The sequence below is a fragment of the Jatropha curcas genome, chromosome 11 (assembly GCF_041381405.1).
Source record: "Jatropha curcas cultivar XTBG-Jc1 chromosome 11, XTBG_Jcur_1.0, whole genome shotgun sequence".
In the NCBI taxonomy this organism is placed as follows: domain Eukaryota; kingdom Viridiplantae; phylum Streptophyta; class Magnoliopsida; order Malpighiales; family Euphorbiaceae; genus Jatropha; species Jatropha curcas.
This window is the reverse complement of record NC_143161.1, coordinates 7,542,042-7,567,831: the sequence shown is the minus strand read 5'-3', so window position 1 is coordinate 7,567,831 and position 25,790 is coordinate 7,542,042. Positions and strand designations below refer to the sequence as shown.

Genomic DNA, 25,790 nt, shown 5'->3' with positions numbered 1-25,790 from the left:
GTGCAAGTCAAAACCAAGACAAATTATGGGACGGACCGAGAGAGTAACAGTAAAATCAAGCAAATGGCGACACTAACACGTAATTCTTGCAAGGATAGAGAGAAGGATCAATTCAACTAGCTCATACTTCTCCATACGTTATCCCTGCCTACAACAGAACATGCATCTTTGCATCCACGCATAGAATTAAACAGATCCATCTTTTTGTTAAACATAACAAAAAAATATCATTAAGAAAAAGGAATTAATCAATTAAAAAAATTCCCACCAAAACTTTAGCAACATGGGTAGAAAAAAGAAAAATTAACAATTGGATGTGAAGAATGACACAGTGTGTATTCTTAAATTTGCATGTCCAACTTTTGCAATACAAAATATATATATATATATATATACTACTGACTGATTCCTAAATGTTGATGTTCTCCATCTGTATCACATAACCTCTTCTACACTATATTAACCATACGCACCACAACAATAAGAACGATATATTGTTACATGCATGATAACCTAACAAAAAGTAACATATTATACCTACACCTGCATATAGGATTTTAATAACTGTGTATCACCAACCAAAAGGCTTACTGTCTAATTTCATTTCCAAGTCTAAGATGAAGAACTGGCCATTATACTTACTTTCTCCAAAAGCACTTTTATTTCACCTTCTAAAATGGATTTCAAATCTGGGGATATTTTCCCATCTGATGTCTCCAGCAATGATTTTATCATCTCAAGCTTCTGCTTTATATAGTTCAGTGGCGATACATCATTGTCGGTAGACTCTAACACAAATGACATGTCTGGAGCCTTTGTTCCTAGCTTGCTTTTTGTACTTGATATGTCTCTTAGTTCCCGAGTCTTGGTTTCAGCTGAAAGGTAACGGAGCCGGAAAGTTGCATTGGCTGCTTTAAAAGGACTGGAAAGTTGAGAATCATTGAAGGCTTCTTCTGCTTCAGAACTCTTCAAGAAGACAACCCTGGCACAGTAATTAGTATAATACATCTCAGTTTGTTCTTCATTTAATGCCCCGAATTTACTGTATAATTTAATGAGATCATTCTTTGATGGCAAAGTAGATCCTGGACCAAATGTCACATAAAGGGCAGCATCTGGAGCTTCCACAGTAGAATCCTTGTCCTTTGACTTCATGTCTGGCGCATTTGCAGCTTTTTTTACTTTAGGCTTAACCGATTTTGCTTCTTCATTCTTTTTCGTTTTCTTGGATTTATGATCAGAGGAACTGTGATCACTCTGATTTTGCTCCTCTACCAATGGAGCAGGTTCAGATTTTTGGGGCTTCCTCTTTCGTCCTGGCTGACGTTCACTATATATTTCATGATCAGACCCATTGCAATAGATTGAACTTCTGAATGCAGAAAAAAATTCCTCAGCGAATTCAAGAGAATTTCTTTCATTCAGATTCTGTGGATTAAGAGCTGCAGACCTTATTTTAGATAGAACTTCATTAGCAGGTGCCTTAACTAGCATGGGATCAAAGTTGATCCCATCTTGTTTAGGTGTTTGGGGAATTGAGTTATCAGGTGTCTCGTGTTCTTGTCCAGATTCTCTAGAAGGTTTCTTCACAAATCTCTCACCACTGAACTTCAAAGTTGGAGAAGGCAGAGTAAGGTGGCGAGCAGCCTTGGTCAGTCGTTCTCCTAACCGAGCCTCACTTGAAACTTTCATGGATTCTGCTTCTATTTCTTGCTTTCTCAGTCCTTTACTAATATTTGTGTAAGGAGGGCATAGGTACTTGCTCCTTTTCCTTTCCCTCAGTAAAGAACCCTTCTTTTCTGCCGACACAATGTTCTCCTCCATTTCTTCATTTTTGTGTCCATCACTATCACCTTCAGCAACAGAACTTGACTTCTTCTTCCTTCCTCGACGCTTCATGCCTTCAGTCTTCACCATGCCACTATCAATCGCCTCAAGGCTAGTGATTTTGTTGTCTGCTAAAACAAGAGATTCAGAAACCTTTGCATCTTTCATCGCCCTTTGTTTTGAAAACAAATCACTGCTGCCAATACTATTAACATCAGCATCATCACAGTCTTTTCCCTTTTCTCGTCCAGACGAAGACAGAGGTTTGGCCAAGTCTGCACCTGCATTAGCCACATCCTCCATCTTATTTTTGCCTTCACTATCAGTTTCATCACTTACTTTCCTCTTTTTCCTTCTAGACAAAGATGCAGGTTCGCCAAAGCTTGATTCTTCTTTAGTCACATTCATCGCCCCAATTTTACCTTCAGCATTCATGTCTTCTCCCATGAATTTCCTCTTCTTTCTCTTAGCTAAAGATGCTTCTTTGCTCGACTTTGTTCCTTCTTCAGCCAAAACATCATCTTTATTCTCAGCCTCACCATCCAAAATTTCAGCAAGACTTTTCTGCTTCCTTCTCTGATATTGTCCATCCTCAGAAACCCCTTGGCACTTACGAAACATACTTTGAGAGGTTTGGTCATTTTTAAAGCTTGTTGGTGAAGAAAGCCAATCTTCTTCAACTGGACCATGAATTCTTACTTCCAATCCACTATTATAATCACCTGAGTCCATCCAATTTCTGGTGTCATCTTCAAGACCTAGAATTGGCTTTGGTTCATAATAAGAAGGCAGATGGTATCCTTTTGAACGATAAAAAGCCGATAAACAGCTCTTTAATAAACTGAACTCTAGCATGTTATTAACAGTAGCAACCTGTGCACTACATTTTAATGCGGCAAGAAAATCTGCTGGTTTAAACAAATCAGTTAAAAACTTATCAATTCCACCTTCAGGCACAAGAAGTCCTTCCTTAATTCCTGCATTTACAGCCAATGTTCTACCAAATCCAATCAAATTCTCTTTTGGCACACAATAACAAGTCATCTTCAAGTCCACAAGTCTACCAACCTCATCCACTGCTTTCTCTACTGCATTTAAAAAGTTCTTGGAGCTACTTTGCTTTGACATCTCTACAAAATTCTCATCCAAAGGCTTCAACTGCGATGGGCTGCACCATGCAAAAGTTCCATCTCCAAAGTAAGCCACAAGAATCTTATCCCTTTGTTTAACTTTTTTTGCCTGATCAGATGCATCTGAAGGATCATAAACCCGCCCTGGCCACCAAGGATGACTCTTAACCTTTCCCCATACAAAATCACCAACACCAAACTTATGCCCTTCATTTTCCATCTTCTCCTCCTCTTTCCTATTCTCAATCAAGTCACCGATATTCCCATCTATGCACCCTTCATTTGCATCCAATGATTTGCGTTGCGGACTCCTATGGACAAATTGGCTCTTTTCTTTCACATCACTCGAATGAAAATCCCCACAGATATCAGCAACAAGAGAAACGCCATGACCACTTTGAAAATCCCTTTTCTCACTCTTATCAATAACATCCAAAACAGAGCCTAACCCTATTAAATTCTTACTTTCTTGCATCTTTAACAATGAAGAAACACCATTCATTTCCGAATCCTCAAGACCACCTCCTACTTCTTTATCACCCAAATCGACAGCATATCTATCAACTAAAGCTTGACCCCCAACAGGCCCATCATCCAAATCACTACTATCAAAACCTTCCTTTCCATTTATAGAAACCCCAATTCCATTTTCTCTAGAATTTTTAACAGGAGAAGATTTAGAGACTTTAGTACCTGAGTCTGATTTCTTGGATGGTTCTTGTGAAAGAGAGGGACTTTCAGGTAGGGCTTTTGGTGGGGTTCCAGTTCCATCCATTTTCCTGGAAAACATTTCCAAAAGAAAATCAAACTCCAAATTTTTATTAAAAAAAAATATAAACAAATATTAAATCACTACAGTTCCTACAAGAAACAAAATTTTCCCCAAAACCAAAATATCTTACCAAAAGAAAATAAAAAAAAAATCGACTAACAGATACAATTACCATATCAAGAATCTAAAAGATAAAGATAAAGAAAAAAAATAGAAAAGAAAATACCTTAATGAAGAAGAAAAGTAGGGTTTTTGCGGCTTCTTGTGGATTTATCTACACCATTTTTGCTGTTACGGAATCTTAGCAGAGTAAAAATAGCTCCAGAATGAATAAGAGACAGACAAGAGATGATTTTTGAATTTGGTCTTAGGCAGACATGAATTTACCGTTTCCCGACAAATTAAAATATCGCAAGTAAAATCCATAATTTGACGAGTTATTGGAGTGGTGAATTTTTTTGTTCAACAAATATATATTTTTTTCCTGTCATTATCGGGAGGTGTGGGACCACGTTTTTCTGTACCGTCAACAGATAAAATCAGTCACTTTCTCGAGTAGAGATATTGGTTTACTCGCTAAATTTTACTGCCACGTATTCACTGTGCCAGGTTACATGTTCGTGGTTGATTATTCTAGCGAGTAGAATGTAATTTCTGGAGACTCAAACGTGGTAGTGAATTGGAGAAGCTAAAAGTTTATTCGTTGCTGATGATTGACACGTGTACCATAGGTCCCACGGTGTTTGGGAAACGTTACGATGATTCTAGCGAGAGAAATAGGCAACGGTGCCGTTTTTTATTCCCTGTACACATCTGAATCAACCACTTTGTAGGAAGATTATAGATTGGTGAAGAGGCACCTCCCATCTCCATTTATTTTTCTGATTTGACATTTCACTTTTAAATCAAATTGAGATTTGTAATATTTACCACTATATAATATCAGATTTTTTAAAAAATAATTTACACTAATTAAAAATATTTAAAGTCGAGATTTATGTCCTAATAAAGATTTCATCATTTTTATGGTAGTAATAATATGATATTTCTTAATTCGATAAAATCATAAGTTTAGATAAGAAAAATAAGTGTTAAATATGTAAAATTTGCTTTTTTTTGGAAGAAATAGAAGTTGTATTATTCATACAAGGTAAGCTTATTCGCTTGCCTTCTAATTCAGACCAGAAAAACATTAATCAATTCGCTAAAAATGAGTTGACAACAAAAATACTAAATTCGGATAAATCTATCCTATTATTCTTTATAGTATAGACAAGTAATGAATCCGTTTCAATGGCAGATGCGAAGAGCTGCAAATGCAATTTCTTAAGCCAACACAACACCTCGTAACTTCAGCCAATATAGGGTCGGCTCCATGATATTAGAAACGTGACCTGAAATTGCAGAAATGAACATTATTGCATTTAACATGAATATCCTCAGGTTTCATCCAAGACTGACCTACAGGCTACAGAAGATGATGTTGTTAGCCGCCGTTGTTGAAAACAAAAGAAAAAAAAATATAAAAAATTAGTTTTTGCTTAATCCCACATCGGGGAGATAAGCAAAGTGAAGGTAGTGATTTGGCTATAAAATGGAAGCAATGTTTAGGTTTCCATACACACCAAAACACACCAAAAATACTTGAATGTGTTTTATATTAGGGATTTAGAGCAAGTCTCTTGAAGTCCCTTGAAGTATAAAATATTTGGGGTGTTTTGAGGGTGTCGAGTAGAAAAATATTTTGTAATTATGGTTGTAACAATTTGCCGCATAGTGAATATTTTTCTTGATTGTCGTTTGGCAACGGCCGTGGTTTTTCTCCACTTGGAGAGTTTTCCACGTTAAATTATCGTGTTCTTTTTAATTTCTCAGTCATTATTTTATTCTCATTTGTTCCTGCTTGAAGCCGATCCGAAGGGCGGGAAAAATAGCGATTTTCCCAACAAGTGGTATCAGAGCCTAGTTGTTAGGCGGAGCTTTTAGTGTTAAAATAATTTCTTGTAATTATAAGTATGCTCTGTGGTTGCGGCTTAGTCTGATCTTCCACATCAGAAATACTGTTGTTAGAAATTATTTTATTTTAAAAGCAGGTGGAGTTTTGGAAGTCTTGAAGCGGGTGGAGCTTTGCTTTGGTGTGCTTGAGTACCGGTGGTGAATGTCCTAATGATAATTATTGAAGTTATTCTATTCTGATAATATACCGTGCATGTAACTTCTGTCTAGAAGGCCGGATTTTAAGTGGGACCACTTGTGACCCCTCCGTCCAACTGAGATTTTACGTGGAATGGTAATATTGTCTAGGAGATCATTGTGATCTTTCCTGGGTATTGCCGAATCGGTTTACTTCACTAATTATTGGGTTCACTGTTATAAGCACAAGTAAGCATGTCGGCTATGAGATGTGAGATTGAGAAATTTGACGGGAGAATGAATTTTGCACTGTGGCAAGTGCAAGTCAAAGACGTGTTGATTCAGTCTGAACTGCATAAGGTTTTGAAGGGTAAACCAGTCAGCGGAAAGAATTCAGGAAAAGACAGTAGCAGTGGAGACTCAGAAAAATCCAAGATTAGCGATGAAGAATGGGAGGAGCTGGATATCAAAGCGGCAAGTCAAATTCGTATGTGTCTAGCAAAAAATGTTCTTGCTAATGTGCTTGGATTGTCCACGACAAAGGAGTTGTGGGAGAAACTGGAAGAATTGTACCAGGGCAAAAATATATCCAATAGGTTATATTTGAAGGAGCAATTTCATATGTTGAAAATGGGGGAAGGTACAAAGCTGTCAGATCATCTGAGTGTTCTTAATGGCATCGTCTCTGAATTAGAAACTCTTGGAGTGCAAACCGAAGATGAAGATAAAGCTCTCCGACTCATCCTGTCACTTCCTTCGACATATGAGCACATGAAACCTGGTCTGAAATATGGTAGTAAGGAAGTGGTGTATGCAGATGTGGTTAGTAAGCTCCTTACTGAGGAGAGAAGACTGAATGAAATGAAAAATAAATCATATGAGGATTCAGCTTTATTTGTCGGTACCAAGAAAAAGAATAAAAGCTCCGGAAAGAGGAAGGTTGTCTGCTGGGTTTGTGGTCAAACTGGACACGTGAGGAAGGATTGCCCGAACGGTGGAGCTGATTCGGCTAGAAGCTCTAACGTTGTTGCTGCCAATGTGATCTCCTGTGGCGAAGGAGATGATGTGTTCTCTCTGTAATTGAGAGATGTGTGTCCTCATGGCATGATTGCTACCCGTTGAGATGCCATGGAAGAGGATGGATTATTGGTGGCTGGTTCACGGAAATGCGCACGGCATTGGTTGACAGTTGATGCAAAGTGTGTGGTGAAAAAAAAATATGTCGATGGCTAATGAACTCTCGGAAAAGTCAACAGGAGGGTTGCACCATAAATTATTAGCAGTATCCGACATGGCCGATGGAAAATTCTTGGAGTCGGTAAAGTGGTTCCAAGTGGCGATACTCTTTTATGGTGGAGTATGATAATTCTTGACGATAAGAATTATGATTGTCGGTAGCAGACAATGTTGTGTTTTTTTATTTTATTTTCAAGGTGGAGATTGTTAGCCGCCGTTGTTGAAAACAAAAGAAAAAAAAAATATAAAAAATTAGTTTTTGCTTAATCCCACATCGGGGAGATAAGCAAAGTGAAGGTAGTGATTTGGCTATAAAATGGAAGCAATGTTTAGGTTTCCATACACACCAAAACACACCAAAAATACTTGAATGTGTTTTATATTAGGGATTTAGAGCAAGTCTCTTGGAGTCCCTTGAAGTATAAAATATTTGGGGTGTTTTGAGGGTGTCGAGTAGAAAAATATTTTGTAATTGTGGTTGTAACAATTTGCCGCATAGTGAATATTTTTCTTGATTGTCGTTTGGCAAAGGCCGTGGTTTTTCTCCACTTGGGAAGTTTTCCACATTAAATTATCGTGTTCTTTTTAATTTCTCAGTCATTATTTTATTCTCATTTGTTCCTGCTTGAAGCCGATCCGAAGGGCGGGAAAAATAGCGATTTTCCCAACAGATGTTGTATAATTGACAAATATGTAAATTTTGTTGAAAGAGAATTCTTTTTTTTTATTTTTTTGATGTATTTTATTTTGATGGTTTGTAATTTGAATGGTAGATACATCTCCACATATTCTACCAAGTGGAAGGTGAGATTTGAATAATTGCACATTTCAGTGCAGCTAACACATGATTCTCATATTATGAATTTTATTCCTTAATAATTTGAATAAAAAACCACCTAAAAGTGGCTATTACGAATTTACGATCATCAATTATATCGTTAGCCAACGAGGCCTAACTTAATAGCTTAGCTATAAAGTTGAAGTGTTCGAAAAATAAAAGTTCTCGGATTCTATCCCTTCTCCCTCATTTTATTAGAATATTTATATCCAATTAATAGTTTTAGTTTCCAATAATATTTCTAATCTAATCTCATTTTATTTATTTATTTATTTATTTTCATAAAAGATTGATGAGTGAGGTGCCAAGAATGCTACTTTATATCAAATTAATGAAAACTTCAATCATATATATCATAATAAAAGAAAGAAGTCAAAACTGAAATTCATGACATTAGCATGAACACATGATATATTACTTGAGATGGATAATCAATCTTATCAAGAATTAAGAAGTCAATCTTTAACACAATATATTTATTTAAAAATTCATAAGAAATACATGTATACCCATATAGATTTGTTTTTTTTTAAAAGAAAAAAATTATTAAACATGCTACATTTGGCCCTGCTACACAAGGGGTAAGGGGCATGAGTGAGTGTTGTACTGTATTTCTTTTGTTTTTCAATAGTCAACTTTTTCAAGCATTCATTTTTTTTTTCTGAAGAAACATTTTTTATGTGAATTTATTAAAGTTTATCACTGATTTGAGCAATTTACTGATAAAAATAATAGATTGGTTCTTGAAGTATAATCAAATTAACAAATGAAAATTTTTATTTTCAAAAACTAACTATAACGTCCTTAACATCTGATCATTATAATCAAACTAACAATAAAATCTCTCACTTCTGATTGCCATTAACATCTGATCATTCTGTTATGATTTTTATCAATATTATGATCCCTCTGTTTTGAATGGAAGGACAAAAATGTCAATAAAATCATAATTTAGGGACCTCATGTGAAAATTTGAAGAGACTAATTTATTATTTTCCCTATATAATAGCCTTATCTGCGCAACCAGAAAAAGAAAATAGGAAATCTAAGCAATTTAACTAAAGCAGCATTTCAAAGGCATTAAATTTAGTGGATCAATTGATAGAAGTGTATAAATTCAATTGCTTTTCAACAGAATTTTCAACTTTAATCCTTTAGTCCTAAGCATCTAAGCTGAAAGATAACATGTTTTGCCATTTGACTAACCAACCATTACCTGAGGCTGTAGTCCAAAATCACAAAATTCTCATTTTTTTTTTTACACATCCCATACATAAAGAAAAAAAACACTATTGCAAAATCAAATTTCAGAAATTTCTAATGGAGGACTTCTGGTAATTAGGGTTGAATAGATTTAAACATTTTACCTCACTGTACAAAATCCCACAATCAGTCCCTTAACAGGAATCTCCTTTATGCGACTCATCCTCCCCAGATGTTGTGGTTGGACTAAGCTCTCGTTTTGGCGACTCTTCCTCGCATTTAGTTGAGTCCTTACCAGGCATCAAAATTGGATGGGGCTCGGAAACTTCATGCAACTTTGCATCCTCAGCACTACCATCTCTTTCTGAAGATTCAGGTTCACAATTTCCAGATACCGAAGCTTCAAGGGAATCCATGAGCGCTAATTTTCCAGCAGGCTGAATATCAGTATCTACAGGTGACTTAGAGGTGGATTGAACATTTTCTCTGCCAGAAAGGTCACTGCCAGAGGCACTAGATGCCACCCACATAAACTGCAAATTGTTGCCTTGCCAACATTTACCATTTAAAAATGCCCTTTCAGCCGAACGCCGAGTTGTAAAAGTCAAGCGGACAGAGCAATATTTTGGTATCTCTGACGCATCACCATCACCATTAGATGCTTCAACATCTTCTAGTTCAACAGTAGAAAGATCACCGAACGATGAGAAGTACTCCTTCAATGTATCAACCTAGAAGAACACAAAACATCACATGTAAACAGCATAGAAAACTGAATTTAGACCACTAGTATTCCAATGCACCAAAAAAACACAGGAAAAGAAAAAACAGCAACCCATGGTTTGGCCTTTTGATTACTCCAGACCTGCAGCTCTCCTTTTTATTTTGTTTTTTCAATAAAATGGGGTCTGGGATTTTGTAGTATTAGCACTTTTGAGTCCAATCACTCGAACTTCTTTTTTATTTTAGGAGATGAGCTGGCAACTTCTGTCAATAAAACATTTGCCACATGGCAGCAGATGAAAGTGACATGTCACAAGAAACTAACGGTGTGAAGAGGTTTCGACGCAAACTGGAGTGCATTTTAAAACACAGACTCCAGTCATTAAAAAAAAAAAAAAAAGAAAGAAAGTTTGGATGATAAAATGGCAAAATCACAGAGTACAATTTTTGTAGTTTCTCCAAGATAAAACACTGAGCTTAGACGATTGACCATGACTTTGATTGAAAAAGAAAACAGAGTGCTTCCTGGATGCATCTCATTACCCCCAATCCAGCAAATCACATATTTGATTCATGGGCTGGCAGGAAAACATACACAGAGTGAGAGAGAGAGAGAGAGAGAGAGAGAGAGAGAGAGAGAGAGAGAGATTTACATTTGCCAAACCAGTTGGTAAGGGAGGGATAATCCTAAATGCCGTGGGTCGATTATCCAACTTGTATCTATTCATTATGAAGGAAGGCCCTGTAGGTGCCACTGGGCGAATAGGCTGCTTTGAGCCTGCAGATTCCTGCTGCGCCAATGACATATTTGTTTTGGGACTGGATAAGGCATTTTCCACAGATTTATTCTTATCTACTATCATCTCAGCACGTGGAAATGGCACAGCCACAGGATCAAAAGACCTTGTAGTAGCTTTTGCAACATCAGCCGCTATTCCTACTCTATGTTTCTTAGCAGCCGGCTCAGCCACCAACTCACCCTTGACTCCTGTAGCCTGAAGAGAGAAAAATTACAAACAGCTGTTAGAAATGTATGACTCAAATTTTTAATGTTGATATAAAGAAAATCCTACAAATCCACATTGTTTCTGAAAGGCTACAAACTAGTAATATATTCTTTATATCTTTCCTCCTCTATATCGTCCCCCAAATGTGCTCTTATGAAAGAACTCACAGAAAAATAAGACTACCGTTTAATCCCCAAAGTTTGTGTGTATATATAACCTAATAACTATATAGTGAGAAAACGTCAAATGGTAATACAAACACCATGGCATTTTTTGGCTCAACAAATAAATAGCACAATGATTATGATTGCGAGAAACCAAAAAACATAACAATAGGAAATATATGCCTAAAGAATAGTATCCAAACATGAAAACACATTACCTTCTCAAGTTTGTCCAACTCGCGCCGGAAATCATCCCGCTTCTGGTCCAGCAGCGCTCGCTTCTTGCGGAGTTCCTCTTGCAATCGTTCCAACTCTAGCTTCTTCTGCAAAGGTGGTGGAACCTTGGGAGCATTTGTGGGAGGCAAAGATACATCAGAGGGAGGGACCATAATACCCTTAGAAGCGGCAGACTGAAGATTATCTTTTCCTCTATTACCAAGAGAAGGTTGGGGTGCAACTGAAGAAACTGGCCCACCACGGGGAGTTATAGATGCACTAGTGTTGTTATTTATGCTATCATCAGCTATGCTGTCACGATTAGCCCACCATAGCTTGATAAAGCGGTTGCCCATTACAGCATCAGGTGCCCTTAGAGCAGCTTCTGCCTCTTCCCTTTTTGAAAACTGAATAAAAGCTCTTTCACTATTTAATGGAATATAAATATCAATAACCTCCCCAAACTTTTGAAAATGAGAAAGAAGAGCATCCCTCCTGTTGCTTTTCTGTGGGATGCCACTGACAAATAGCGTACGCTGTGCCTTTTGAGATGATTTCCTTGTATTACGCATGGCATCACTCTGTGTCTTGCCTGATGGATCCGTAATTTTAGGGCCAGCTTCCTCAGCAATCATCCTCTTTCCTTGTCGAGAAGTACCCTGAACATTGCCTAATTTATCCTGATCTTCATTAGTTTCATTCTCCACATAATCTGAGTTGCTCACAGTCAAATCAGTTTTCTCTTTCATGTCCAATCTATTCTTCACACTACCAACTCTACCCCAAACAGATGTACCTGTACCCTGTGAACCAACAGGTATACCAGTGCTTCTTATTGCACCTTCATTATCAGCACCATCACGCAATCTGACATGACGACGGTCAGAAGTATCAACACTCATGAAGGCTTCACTTTCATCAATTTTGGATGAATGTAGTCCTAGGAGTGCATTTGAGGTTTCAGGACCATTGTTATTCCACAGTGGCTGATCTGGATCATACAGGTCTGCTCCACCCACACCAGCAGAACCAGAATATGCACCATTCAAGCCCATACCATCATCAACCATTCCAGGCTTGCTACTTCTGTTATGCAGTCCTTTGCTATTCATCAATGTGGTTGAAGGAGCACCAACTGATGGTAGAGTCCCCGCTGCAGCAGGTACCAGTGGTGCACTTGGAAGTGAAACAGGGAGATTGAACTGTGAAAGGCTCTGAAAATGGCAAAGAATCAATTATTGGTAGCAAATTAAATGCATGCCAAAGGAAAGAGCACCAACATTCAAATTGCAATATTAATGCACTATCAATATCAGGAAAATTTAAGCATGACAATTCCACCGAGAATCACTGCATGCTTTGTGCGTGTAAGCATACACATTTTCTATAAGAAATGAGAATATTCCACTGACAATTTTGAATCATTGAGGACATGTTGGAAGCAGTTGATATAATCTATAAGCCATGAAGGAAAGTAAGCAAATAGCTACTCCGTTTCTTCAACTTGTTTGAAGGCCATGACAAAAATGAGTCATGTGCACAAGGATACTGATGACCTGAAGGTGTAGGATCCACCATCCTACAGCTTTTCCTTCAAGTTAGATATCTGTATAAATTAATTGAGATAACTTTACTCCAAATCAATTGAGAATGACATTCAAGATTGAAGTCGCGGAAATTGAAGACCACTTTATACAATGCCGGGCAAGTAATTGTTAAAGTGGACATGAAATTAAATAAACATGATTTATGAATAATGCAAACATCAGCTACACAGTAGATTAGATATTCAGAAAACATTATACAACCAGGTTTGTAACCATTTGTCAAAACCAAATTTTTAGCAGGTTTTTGAAAGGAATCTCAAAGTCCACAAAACATTCATAGAACACATGTTTTTCTATATTTCAACTATAGCAGTCCAGATAAAACCTGCAATCAATATTCAGGGCTCTGGAAGACTGGAAGTTTAACGTGACACGCAATTTACCCAAGATTGATTCACACTTCAACAATAATGCATAAGAAGGACCAGACAAAGAACACAACAAACCTAATATAATTTAAAAAACAAGACGACAAGCTGGAACTTATAAGTACATGGTTCCGTCCTCTGTCTAGATAAGATGCAACACAAGAGACAATGTAAGTCCAGAAATGGAACACAAAATAAATAAATAAATAAATACCTGAACATCTTCAACAACAATACGATTGACACCATGCTCCATTGGACACATGTCACCTCTTAGACAGAATCCACGCTCCTCAAAGTCTCTGCAACGCTGGCGTGGAATGCCCATATTCAATGAAGAATTTACCGCTGGTCTGAGTGTTCCTTGCAAACCAATGGGATGGAGTGCATCAAGGCCACAATTAGCTATTCCAGGAATCAATCCAAATGCATTCCAGGATGCATTTTGTGAATTTGAAACATTTGCCAACCCCCTTCCTCCAAAGATACTTGAAGTAATAGATCCTGGCTGAACCATTTGGGAAGCAATATCAACTGAGCTAAATCTGGAATCACGTTGATTCCAAGAACCAGAGTCCCTTCCTCTTCCCCTGCCAGGACCATGCTCTCCAGAGAATGTTTGGTTTGGCCTGATTCTTTGATTCAAATCCATAGCCACTCGGGGTAATGATGCCATGCCAGAGCGTCTTTTTTCAAACTTTGCAGTGAACTCTTTCTCCAGAGGAGCAGTGTTATTGTTTTTCCATGTTTCGCTACCTTGAGATTCATTTTCCCTAAAAGGATGCCCATTTTCAAATGGTTTGTTGCGCTTCCTGTATGGTCTTGTAAACATTGGTTCCAAAGAGTCTCTCTCTAAAGATTGAGAACGTGTCTCTCTTCTACGGTGCTTATGGTTGCGATCATCATCATCTTCATCACTGACTTCCTTCTCTTCGGGATCACTAGCACAATCAGAAGGAGAAAGACCTCCTGGTTTAAGTGATGAAACCTTGAGCTCCATCTATATGTTAAAATAAACTAAGAGTTGCTTGTGATGTCAAATGTTCCAAACTTGATCTAAATGTGACAATGAAACCACTTTGATTTCCTGGAACCTCTATAGCAGTTGGAGAAGCACCTAGAAGTGGGAAAAACAGTTGATGCGAGCAACAACTATAATATACAGGCCTGTGTTTATACAAATAAAAATAAATAGTGATTGTAAAAAACTCATTTATGTCAAGCTAAAGGTATTTGAATTGCCATTCAAGAAATGCTGAAAAAGGTAAACTTCAATTTGTAAAAAACCTAACCATCACATACAATAGGATAAAAAGACAAGTTCAGTCACCACCAAATGAGTGTTGCAACTTGCAACATCATGTGCAATTTAGAAACATTAGGAAACACCACATTAGCATGCGCCAAGTAGATAATCAAAGTACTTCAGATGCTGATGCACCAGCTTCACAATACAAAAGCATCTAAACTCCTCAGATGGATTAGAGCTTAGATTTCCTTACACCAGTTTCAAGAGACTCCACATATAAAGGGCAACTATAAGAGTATGGGCTCAGAGTTCTCACAATGAATGTGCCACTCAATATGGTGTTAAAAGCTGCTTTCAATGCAATTTGGCAGTTAATAATCACTGTTCCCCGCTGACAGCAATAAAGCTAAACAAAGCCAAAGGTGCACAATACTTCAATTCTGATGTACACAAAATACTGAGAAAGTTTTCTTCTCCAAAGAGGTCCACACCAATTTATCAATTCCAATTTGTCAATTATGAAAAAAAAAAAAAAAACACAAAAGGTAGTTGGTCAAAGTAATTTCCACTCCAAAACTGAAGCTTAATTATATGCCACTGAACCCTACCATTAACCAATTAATTGAACTTGGAAGCATTTGTCCACATCTATGTGAACTTGGAATTGATTGCACATATCTATGTAACTATGACCAAATGAAACATAGGAAATTACATTAAGTTTATACAACTAAATGATCAAAAGAAGAGAGCAATACCAAACTTTCATCAGATCAATAAATCTGAATAGCTTTCACAAACAATTGTTAACAATACCAAATATCATGGAAGGAATCGACATATTGAAATCAGAAGCTACAATAGTCATACTCTTGAGAGTAACTCTCTGGCGCTTATGCATGCTTACTTCAAATCAGCTTCATGCTCAAGATAATAAAAAATTGAATGGGTTCAGCTTCAAACTTATACTAAAATTTACAAATTCTCTCATGTCAAACTGGACTAAGTTACACCAAGTTCAACAACCAATGCATATAGAAGCAAGCGCAAATACATTATCCATAGCACAAGCCTTTTCTCTTACTATTTGCCAAGCCCTATACCCCATATACCCAAACTGGTGATTCAAACAACTGACAGCAGTATTTGATGTTCCAAAGAAAAAAATTATGACTAGAAGTTTCCGAAACACGGAAACGCCCATGACTAGAAGTTTCCATGCATCATAGGAAATAAGTAAACAAACAAAATATCAAAAATATGGCTGACAACTTTCTAGGAGAAAAGTTACGGGAGGTCATTCTTCATGTCTAAGGAATCATATAGAAAGGAGGACATTTTGCGAATAAATTGATTTGTATTTGATTTAATATTGCACGGTCTGTTAAAATTTATTTGAAACAAAAAACAAATTACACTAATTTTAAAAAATTTAATATAACAAATGAAGAAGTAATGCTGAAATTGAGAAAGAAGCAAAATGGCAACTCAAAGTGATTTAATTGCAACCGCAAAAGACAAAAAGTTTCAGTCTGCAAATGTAATGCAGTAATGTGTCTCACAATGCAAATGTATATCTTCAAGCAGTGAAAGTGGCTAACTTCCTCCACTCATATCATCAGCATAATCCTTTATCATATAGAGTATCCCCATACAACCATTTTAATTTTAAGTTTGCCTCTAACAAAGTACTGTATATCTAATACAAAAATATACTATGGAAAACATTTTGTTTTTTTGTCCTACGACAAGTGAAAGCAGAGCAGTAAAAACAGCTAGAATTTACAACAAAACAAGCTATCTTCAAAAAGCTTGATAACCAGAACAATCTCAAAATTTCAAAAGTAAGGTGACAACATGAAGCACTCCAGCTCCATTGCAACTAACACACCTAATGAACAAATAAGTTTTGACTCAGAGCAAATACCAATATAAGCAGTAACACAACAATATACCATATCCTACCTCATTACTTAAACCCTTAAAATCTTTCCGCAAAGTTGAGTTGTACAATATATAAATACTTAAGATATGTGATAATAAGGGTGACCATTTATTATATGGGAACTACTTTGAAGGGTAAGCTTCCAATTTATAACCTCACCACAAACTCTAACAAGCATTCAACAAGCCTATGACTATGAGGAATAAGTTTGATGTAAAAAATTTGCTAACAGCCAAAAGTAATTCAAATCAAGAAGATTAGGGGCAAGTCATTTGCAGAATCATGTAGCATTTACTACGAATTGATAAATATTGGTTTAACAATGGAAAAAGAAATCTTCCATTCACCATTAAAAGCAAATACCTAAATAACCTTGTAAAACACTTTTAGAAGTGATTAACACCAACCAACAAATTTCATACTTGAAACCACACAAAAAAATTATTACATAATGAAATCAATTCAATCTCTACCTCTTGCACAACTATTTGATAACTGGATTTCATCAGCTAGAACCTACTCGAGTACAATGTATATAAATCAAAAACTGAAATAGAATATCAAAGAATTCAACTCTAATAAAAATAAAGATAAGAACAATAGCTAACAACTAATCTAAGTCTAAGCAAGTAAAACCCTAATACAAATCAAAATCAACAAAATGGTGTATGTACGCATACATCTACATACTACCAACAGAAGCATCTAAAACCTGCAAAATTCTTCATATTATAACAACAGAATGTCAAGCAATAGCAATAAACTGATCATAATTAAACGAATTAAATTTAAAAAAATAATAATAATACGTGCTCACACAAAAATTTAAAAAAAAAAAAAAGAGAGACGAACAGTGAGAGAAACATATCTTACAGAAATTCGAAGAAAGGCCTTCACAGTGTACAATTAGATTACAAGTTGATTCCTGTTGGTCGAGCAATGGAGATAAGGGTAACAAGTCGACCACGGAAGGGCATTTCGGGAAGAGACAGTTGCAGAGAGGAAGGGCAGGATCGTAAATAAGGGATAACCGAAGGCGGGATTGGCAATAGCGGAAGAGAGATTTCTGAGAGAGGGAAAAGGGTTTTTGCGAGTGTGATGTTTTTTTATTTTTTTCTTTTTCCTAATTTTCGTTTCGTCGTTTGAAGCTGTGCCGTGAGATAGAACAAAACAGGATTTTTTGTGAGAGAGAGAGAAAGAGACGATGGTGTGTACCTAAAAGGAATACATAAATTGATACGAGGACGAAAACGAGAACGTTGAATTTATGTTTCGACCCCATCATTTTTTCTAAATTAAATTTTGGAAAGAATTAATTATCATTGCATATATTGTTTGTTTTTTGTAGATTTTTTTTTGGCGGGGGATTAAAATGGAATATCATCTTTTATTAGACATGAATAATACAACAGTAAGCTAAAAGTTTATTTAAGAATTTTAAATTGGGAAAGGGGGAATGATATATTGTTTCTCATTTATAAATTTATTAATTCCAATAGATAAAATATGAAAATTTCATCCATTAATAATTTAGGGTCAAGTCTTTATTATATTTTATGGTTAATAGCATTAATAGAGTCGGCCCAAATCTAAATTTTATAAAAATAAGAAGAGGAGTATGTGTTAAATTAGAGGTGTGTAACCCCGCTAAACAAATTTGCATGGAGGTATCGGATAGTATTAACTAGGACTAAGCCCTGAGTTGGATTGGTTAATAGTAATAGAGTTCAGACATTAGTGGTTTACAAAAAAAAAAAAAATAGGGGTGTGTAAATTTGATAATTCAGTTTAAAATCAAACAAATTGGAGCAAATCAAATAAAAATATAATCTAGTTGAGTAGTTTATAAAAATCAAATAAAATTATTTTTGTTGGTTTTAAACTATTTTTATGGTTTTAGATAGGATTGTAAATGAGCTTAGATGAGTTTTAATAAGCTCAAACTCGAGCTTAGCTCATTAAAAAATAATCAAGCTTGAGTTTGAACACCTACCAAACTAATAAAATAAATATATAATCTATAATTCATAATCTATAATCTATTTATCTATATGTAATCTATAATCTGTAATATTTATAGTCTATAATTATGTACAAAAATGAGAATGAATTGGAGAATATTGAAATTGCCAAAAATGTTCCTACTGTGTTACAGATCTACAAAAATATCATTAAATACTTTAATTTAATTGGTTAAAAAAATTAAATTAATTTAATTTTTACTAATCATATTATTTTTTATTTAGATATAAATTCTATTGAACAAATAAAAAATTATATTATATACTGCAGAAGGTATATGATAGAATATAATATTTTTAAGGATTTTAATTTTATTTGTTAGAAAAAAATAAAGGTAATTTAATTTCGATTGGTATATTAATTTTCAATGTAAATATAAATTATATTAAATAAACTAAGAAATTATATTTTTATATATACTAAATAAGGTATATATTAAATATGGTAAGAATATAATATTAATAAATCTCTAATTTAGCTGGTTATAATTATTTCCTACAAATAACTTATTCTACAAAAAATGTAATATATTATTACTTATTAATGAATACATTATAAGATTTATGTCTGATATAAAATAGGAAATAAAACTCACTAAAATATATGTAAAATATAAAATTATGATGTAACACTTTATATTATCAAACAAAAAATTTTTAAGTATAAACTCATTTTTCAGACAGAATAATTCGATATTGAGATAAAATGTAAGTTAATGACATTATAGTTATTTATCAAATGTAGAAGGATGCAAGTATTAATTTGAACATATTTTAAGAATCCATTTATATTTTACTTTTAAAATTTTTATTGAAAATATTGAATAAAAAATGAAACATCCGTTGAAAGAAAATGTAACTTTTACAAAATATGAAAGAATTTGTTTAAGCAATTCAACAAACTTGAATGTCTTGTAGTGTTTGGTACTAAATTTGAACCGATACAGTTTCTGGTTTTGCCGGTTCAACTGGCTGAGCTAAACCAAGTTGTAAATATTGATAAGTGAGATTAAAATTCTCTCTTCTAATTATGAAAAGAGAAAAACAATACAAAATGAAATTTAAGCAATACGCAAACATTAAAATTGGAAGTTTATTTAAGAGTTCTGATCCAATGGTATTTAAAATTGACTTAAATTTATGATTCAAACGGCGACTTTTAATTATTATTTTTTTTTCTCCATATAAGTTCATATATCAACTTAAACTCTCTAATCTGAACCAAACCGATAAAAAATTATGGTCTTTAAATTTTCATACTGGTTTGGTTTGAACAATTAAAAAATTGAGCCCTTACATCGATTTACAGTTTTGGAGTCAAAATTGAATTAAATGAAATTGAAGACTTTGTCATTTGAAACAAATAGTAGAAAATAAATTCCTAAACCCAAGTCTAAGCATCATTTTTTCATCCTGCCTCCTCTCTTCATTCTCTCTACTCTCTAGTCTATTGTTTCCTTTTCATATCCATGCACTATCAAATGTGTTAAAATATATAAAAAATTGAAAAATGAATATATTTTTGGGTTTTAATTTTTTTCTTGTTTTTAATATATATAATCTTTAAAATGTTTAAAGAGTTAATAATTTTTTTTTTTTTTGATAATACTCAAGATAAACATATAAAATTTTTAAATCAATCAAAATCAAAAATCTCAATATATGTATCCACTTCCCAAATATGTAATCAGAGTTGAGAATTAATATTGCTTTGTTCAATTTTATTATCGGTTTTGACATATTTTAATTTGAAAATTAAGAGTTCATTTGTTTTTATAAAATAATTTATTTAAAAAGCATTTTTTTTTATTTTCTGATGTTTGGAGTAATTAATAAATCAATTAATAAAAAATATTTTTCTCTTAAAAAAAACCATTTTTAAAGGAAATGTTATAACCAGCATCACTGTTCACTAACCACTATTGGTCACCACCACCACTCGCCCATGACGTCCCCAAGTCAATCATTTTTTTTTCATTTATTTTATCGTTATTTAACAATAAATTTTTAAAATATAAAATTTGTAAAATTTTTACTACTTCTATGGTCATATAAATTAAAATTTTTTGATATTTTCCAAATAATATTTTGTAATGCAATCAACCAATAGAAATAAATTGTTTTTTCAAAGAAATCTCAAAATATTTTGAGAAAATAACATCAAATCTCCCATTTTAATCTCGTTCCAACCACTCTGGAACCTACAGTTCAGTTCCAAGACGAGGGGATATGTATAAGTTCTCCAAGACCCATTATAACCTACATTGAAAATAAAGGTTACAAACTCATTAACATGGTTTCTATTCTGTCAAATCACTTCTTCTAGCTTTTTCCACTCCGAGACACACTACGGGTAATAATTATCTAGTAGACATTTACCAAGTTCGAGGTGATAACCCCCAACTCAATCAAAACCCACACACAACAAAACATTGCAACATTCACTAATGATCAATTTGAAGCACAAGCAGAAAATTTGAAGGATGTTAAGTCTGAACTCAAAGTCTTATCCTTTGCCATTGAAGAGAGAGAGTTCTCAATCAATCAGCCTACTAGATCAAAATACTGAACTAAAACCACCAAAATAAGAACAAATAGAATATTTGATAAGCTTCTTCAAATTATTTGTATACACAACCCGAATTAAGGCAGGCAATAATAAAACCAGAGCTAGATAATACAAGTATGAATGAGATTTCAAAACAACCACATAAAACTGAAAAATTATGCGAGGAAGGAAGAAGCATCCAGCGGACAATAACCTTTCCTCTTCATGCGAACTGTCTCTCTTGGCAAAGTCAATCTGGAAACATGGGTAATTCTATACATCAATATTAGTAAACGAACATGTTACCGGCCAAACCAACCTCTCTGGGGTTGAACTTCTCCATCATTCATCAGTTTATCCAACACTATGTTCAGGTCCACTTGCTGGCCATTCTCTGTCAGCTTTCTAACGGTTGCTCGAACATGTTCTCTTGGAAATCCCATGTTAGTTACCTTGTCGACCACATCGTCAATGGGAACCCTGTTTCCAGTTCCAGAAGAACCAGAGCCACTGCCAACCCCAGAAGCAGTAGGTAATGCGTGTGGTAATACCCGAGCAGTGGGAAGCTGAGGGTACCCACTTCCACCACTCTGCGACATAGAGGAAGAAGAGAGCTGTTGTGGTTTCATTGTAGTGTTGCCACCATACTGAGATGATGATCCACCATAAGGATATGGTTCAGTAGGCCCAGAAGGTGGGCCATATGCAGCAGGGAACCCTGAGCTTGGCCGATTAGATGGTGGTTCAAACATGTGGGGTGAAGGAGCCACATAAAATGGTTGGGAAGTAGGAGCCCCACTGGGTGACTGAGAGGATGGTTGGCGTAAGCTTGGTGGGTAACTCTGAGGGGGAACGTAAGGTGCCTCTTCAGGATGGTGAGCTGCTGAAGGCTGAGGTTGAGGCAATTGAGGTGGCAGAGAATAATGTGGTTGAGGTACAAGCTGATAAGGTTGATGTGGTGGTGGTGCTGCAGAAGAAGGTTGTGGCTGCTGTGATGGAGGCACCTGGTATTGTGGATTTGGGGGTTCTTGAGTTTGACCAGATGCAGAATAGTAAGGCTCCCTATGAGGGACAGATGGGATTTGACTTTGTGGAAATTGATTTGGAAGTGGAGCTTGAGGTGGTAAATTCTGTAGAGGAAGAGTGGGGGGAGGGACAGCAGGAAGTGGGACAGAAACTGGAGGAATAGATTGTGGAAAAGAGACAGGAGGAAGCTGTTGATGAGACTGTGGAGGGGCACATGCAGCTTGCTGCAGCTGTTGGTGAGATTGTGGAGGGGCAGATGCTGCTTGATGCACAATAGTGCCCATGTGCCCAGAGTGTTGGGTTTCTGATTGTTGCTGATCTGCTTTGGACACTTGCAACTTAGCAAGTTGCAGCTCAGCCTCAACTACTTCCTGCTTCTCCTTTAAAACTTGCACTCCTGAGTGCACCTGCATATTATTGATGAAAAAGACAAAACAATATAGTGATCAACAAGAAATGGTACAAACACAAGCTAGCATCCACATAAAAAGAAGTAGCGCACAGAAGTGAAGGTCTAGTTTGGAGAACTTGGTTTCATGCCAATATGACCATATTAACATTATATCAGTAAAAGAAAGAAATTTATCAGCAAGAAGCATACATTTAGATGACACTACTTGAATCACCTCCTAGGTTCACCTTGCCGGCCCTAATGTTTCCAAACGAGCAGCTCACTATTATTAGGAAAGTTTTTCTATTTTATTGATTAGTAGCATAACTAAAATAATTCCACAAGAAAGAAAATGTTTCCACATCATATTTAAAAAATTCACCAAGTATAGCAGCAAAGGCATATTATTACATGAACATCATATTCCAGGAGGATTCAATTTCTGGTAACTAATGAAGGCTGTGAAAAAGGGAAAAAAAATTGGTTCAGTGAAATTGGAACTGGTAAGATGAAGCACAAAGTCCTCGATTTATTAAGTAATTCACTTGATAATTCTAGCTCAAAACTTAAGATATCTTACTTGAGAATATTTTGATAGTATTCCAATGATGTGCTCAACTATAATAAATTTGGGCGACAACAATTTGTATATCACATTCTAATTAATGAAAAGGAACAAAGATCCAATTAGTTTCTGTCATCCAAAGAATAATAAAACTGTGGGACCAAGTGTGACCACAATAACACAAGTAAGAACATAAAGAGATTATTAGACACGCTAAATATAACAATATAGATTGTGCAATGTTGATGCCTCTAAAATTTTAGTTCATATTTGCTTGAAATGAAAAAGATAAAAAAGCTTTTAGTTTGAAATAACAACTACATATCTTGGTATGCAGAACGGAGAGTCAAAAGAGAAACAAACTGCGATATGCCATTACAGGAAAAACCACATCATAGGAGGAGAAGATTTGGTCATCAATTACGCTCTTCTATGTCCTAAGTTCGTTTAAAGTGTGACCAACATCTATTATTCACCAAATGCAACTAGTTCAACCTAAGGTCCTAGGTGCAAAGCCTGCCTGAATGTCAAGCTCAAGGGTAATTAAGCAAGTACCTCTCTCAAAATGTTCTCCAGTTGTCTCATCTTCCCATCCGTGCTTCCATTATTGTTTCCAACCGACAACTTCAAGTCATCCACAGAATTCTCAAGGTTGCGGGTTCTGCTCTCCAGCTGTGTCAGCCGTGCACTAACACCTTCCATGATATGCAGCAAACTATCAGCATGTTTCTTCATAGTTTTATCAATCTCCATCACTATTGCTGCACCCAAAGCATTCTGATCCTTCTCAACAACCACCTTTGCAGGTTCAATAGAGTCCAAAGAACCATAATTCTGTATCAGCAATTATAGAATCATGAGAATTCTTATTGAGGTATATTTTTTTTCAAAAAAAATCAGGCATACATACAGCACTACTCACAGAGAAATCTCATCAATCCAATTTTATCTTTTCACAAAAGAAAGAAAAAAGATGATTAATCCAAGAAATGGCAAAGAAAGATTCCCCTTCAATCTTAAAAAAATTTAGAGAACCACATCATACACAGGAAAAAACGACTAGAGACATGGAAAAGATCTAGCAATAAGATAAATTAACCTTTAGATGTTACTTTGAAAAAAAAAATAATTTGAGCCCAGACGGAAAGATGTAGCAAAGATAAACCCAGATCATCTAAGGGCATTCCGCCATTCATATCATAAAGCAACATAACTTATGCCATTTAATGGAAGAAATAAAGTACAAAATTGTGAAAGTAACTGCATAAATTATTATTTTTGGTTTAGGTATCCTCTTCTCCTATGTAGTTCAGATTATTCTCTAACAAATAATTACTTGTTTCATTTGGAAACAAATAAAACCTAATTTCCATTGGTTCCAGCTATGCCGTTACCATTACAATTCTGATAACTTTACAGCAGAATAGCACTTTACAGCAGAATAGCAACTCTTAACTTAATTTTCCTTTTTTTTTTTTTTTGGCATGAGATGTTCAATAAGATAAGCAGACCAAGGAAAGCTAGTATTTTATCAACTCATCAAATTGAAACCAAACAGGTTCTTCTATCTTCAGCTATAAAAGTTCCTTTTGCTGTTTTCTGCCTGAGTACTTAGTTAAAAACTCCAAAATATGAAAACAATCTAATGTAAAATAAAAAGCCCTAATCATCATTACTAACTGCGATTCTAAGTTATAACTCAAGGAATCTGAACAAAGAACCACATTGTTAAAACTCTACCAGATAATAATAACCCTAAAATATACAAAAAGCAGCAACTAAAAAATTGATCAAAATACAAACGGATCATGAATCCCCAAAACCCTTACTCTAACAGGAAAGGAAGTGGAATTAGATTTAGAATCGGCAGAATTCCAAACCCTAGAAGAAGCGGCAGCACCTCCACTGATGCCAGCAATAGTAGAAGAATCAAGACTCGAAGCAATAGGACGAATCGGCTGGAAATCGTAATTAGGAAGGATCTCCTCCTTTCTTATCCCGTTATCGGCACCGCCAATTATACTATCGGTATTGTAAAGACTCTGGTGATGGTGGTCGTCGTCCTGCGGAGGATTCATAAGATCAATAAAATCTTTACTGCTTTGCTTCGGCGGCGACGACGACGACAATGAAACTTGCGATTGCTGTGTCGTTGATGATGATGAAGTCAAATCCATTATCTGCTTGTCCATAAACTGCGACGTATTCATTTGATAAAAATGGGAATTGTTTATTATTAGGGATTTGAAATTGGGCTAAAAGGTTAGGTTTTGAGATGGGACAACTGACAAGGTTAATGTTTTCAACTTTCTAGTTCCTTAATTTGGTGTAGTTATTTTTTCTCGACGAAAATAAGGATTAAAGGCTAACTATCTGGTTTAGACTCTGGTTCGAGTTTAATTATTTGTTTATTAATATAATTAAAGTGGGCCCAATAGTGAGTTGAGTGCTAAATGCTAATTACTATATTATTGTTGTAGTTGGGTTTTTGTTATATGGACTGGGCTATTTATGTTACTAGAAATTGAGTATCAAAGCCCAACTATAATGGGCTTGCGTAGGAAATTACTTTATTTACTCACTTAATTGGTCAAATGTATTTTAAGAAATTATTTATTAAAATAACTTTTTTCTCCAAATTTTTTTAGTGAAAAAATTAATTTAAAAACTAAGAATCCATTAATTTCTGAAAAAATAAGTATCTAAAAGGTATTTTTTTAGATTTTCTAATATTTGAAGTGTTTAGGAAAATCAATCAATATAAATTATTTTTCTTATCAAAGAAAAATTAAGTCGTTTTGAAAGGAAGTAACTTTTTATT

The 25,790-nt window shown here is 35.1% G+C and overlaps 3 protein-coding genes across 4 annotated transcripts; all 3 read right to left on the bottom strand.

The window, feature by feature from the left end:
* Window positions 1–403: 403 nt before the first annotated feature.
* Window positions 404–4,094, bottom strand: LOC105641452 (PWWP domain-containing protein 6). The gene is made up of 2 exons (XM_012226003.4): window positions 3,956–4,094; window positions 404–3,736 (listed from the first exon to the last, which is right to left on the bottom strand). The coding sequence occupies exon 2, from the start codon at window positions 3,730–3,732 to the stop codon at window positions 613–615; it is 3,120 nt and encodes a 1,039-aa protein (XP_012081393.1). The 5' UTR covers window positions 3,733–3,736; window positions 3,956–4,094; the 3' UTR covers window positions 404–612.
* A 4,911-nt stretch (window positions 4,095–9,005) lies between these two features.
* Window positions 9,006–17,620, bottom strand: LOC105641440 (zinc finger (CCCH-type) family protein / RNA recognition motif (RRM)-containing protein). The gene is made up of 5 exons (XM_012225983.4): window positions 17,292–17,620; window positions 13,439–14,391; window positions 11,252–12,463; window positions 10,516–10,857; window positions 9,006–9,870 (listed from the first exon to the last, which is right to left on the bottom strand). Exons 2-5 carry the CDS (start codon window positions 14,222–14,224, stop codon window positions 9,334–9,336), a joined length of 2,877 nt encoding a protein of 958 aa, XP_012081373.1. The 5' UTR covers window positions 14,225–14,391; window positions 17,292–17,620; the 3' UTR covers window positions 9,006–9,333.
* A 3,404-nt stretch (window positions 17,621–21,024) lies between these two features.
* On the bottom strand, window positions 21,025–25,324 carry LOC105641425 (basic salivary proline-rich-like protein (DUF1421)). Of its 2 annotated transcripts, none has more exons than XM_012225970.3 (3): window positions 24,850–25,324; window positions 23,525–23,803; window positions 21,025–22,420 (listed from the first exon to the last, which is right to left on the bottom strand). In XM_012225970.3, exons 1-3 carry the CDS (start codon window positions 25,177–25,179, stop codon window positions 21,290–21,292), a joined length of 1,740 nt encoding a protein of 579 aa, XP_012081360.1. In that variant the 5' UTR covers window positions 25,180–25,324; the 3' UTR covers window positions 21,025–21,289. The 2 variants fall into 2 exon arrangements, with proteins under 2 accessions (XP_012081360.1, XP_012081352.1); XM_012225962.4 differs by having other exon boundaries at window positions 24,799–25,323.
* Between the last annotated feature and the right edge of the window lie 466 nt (window positions 25,325–25,790).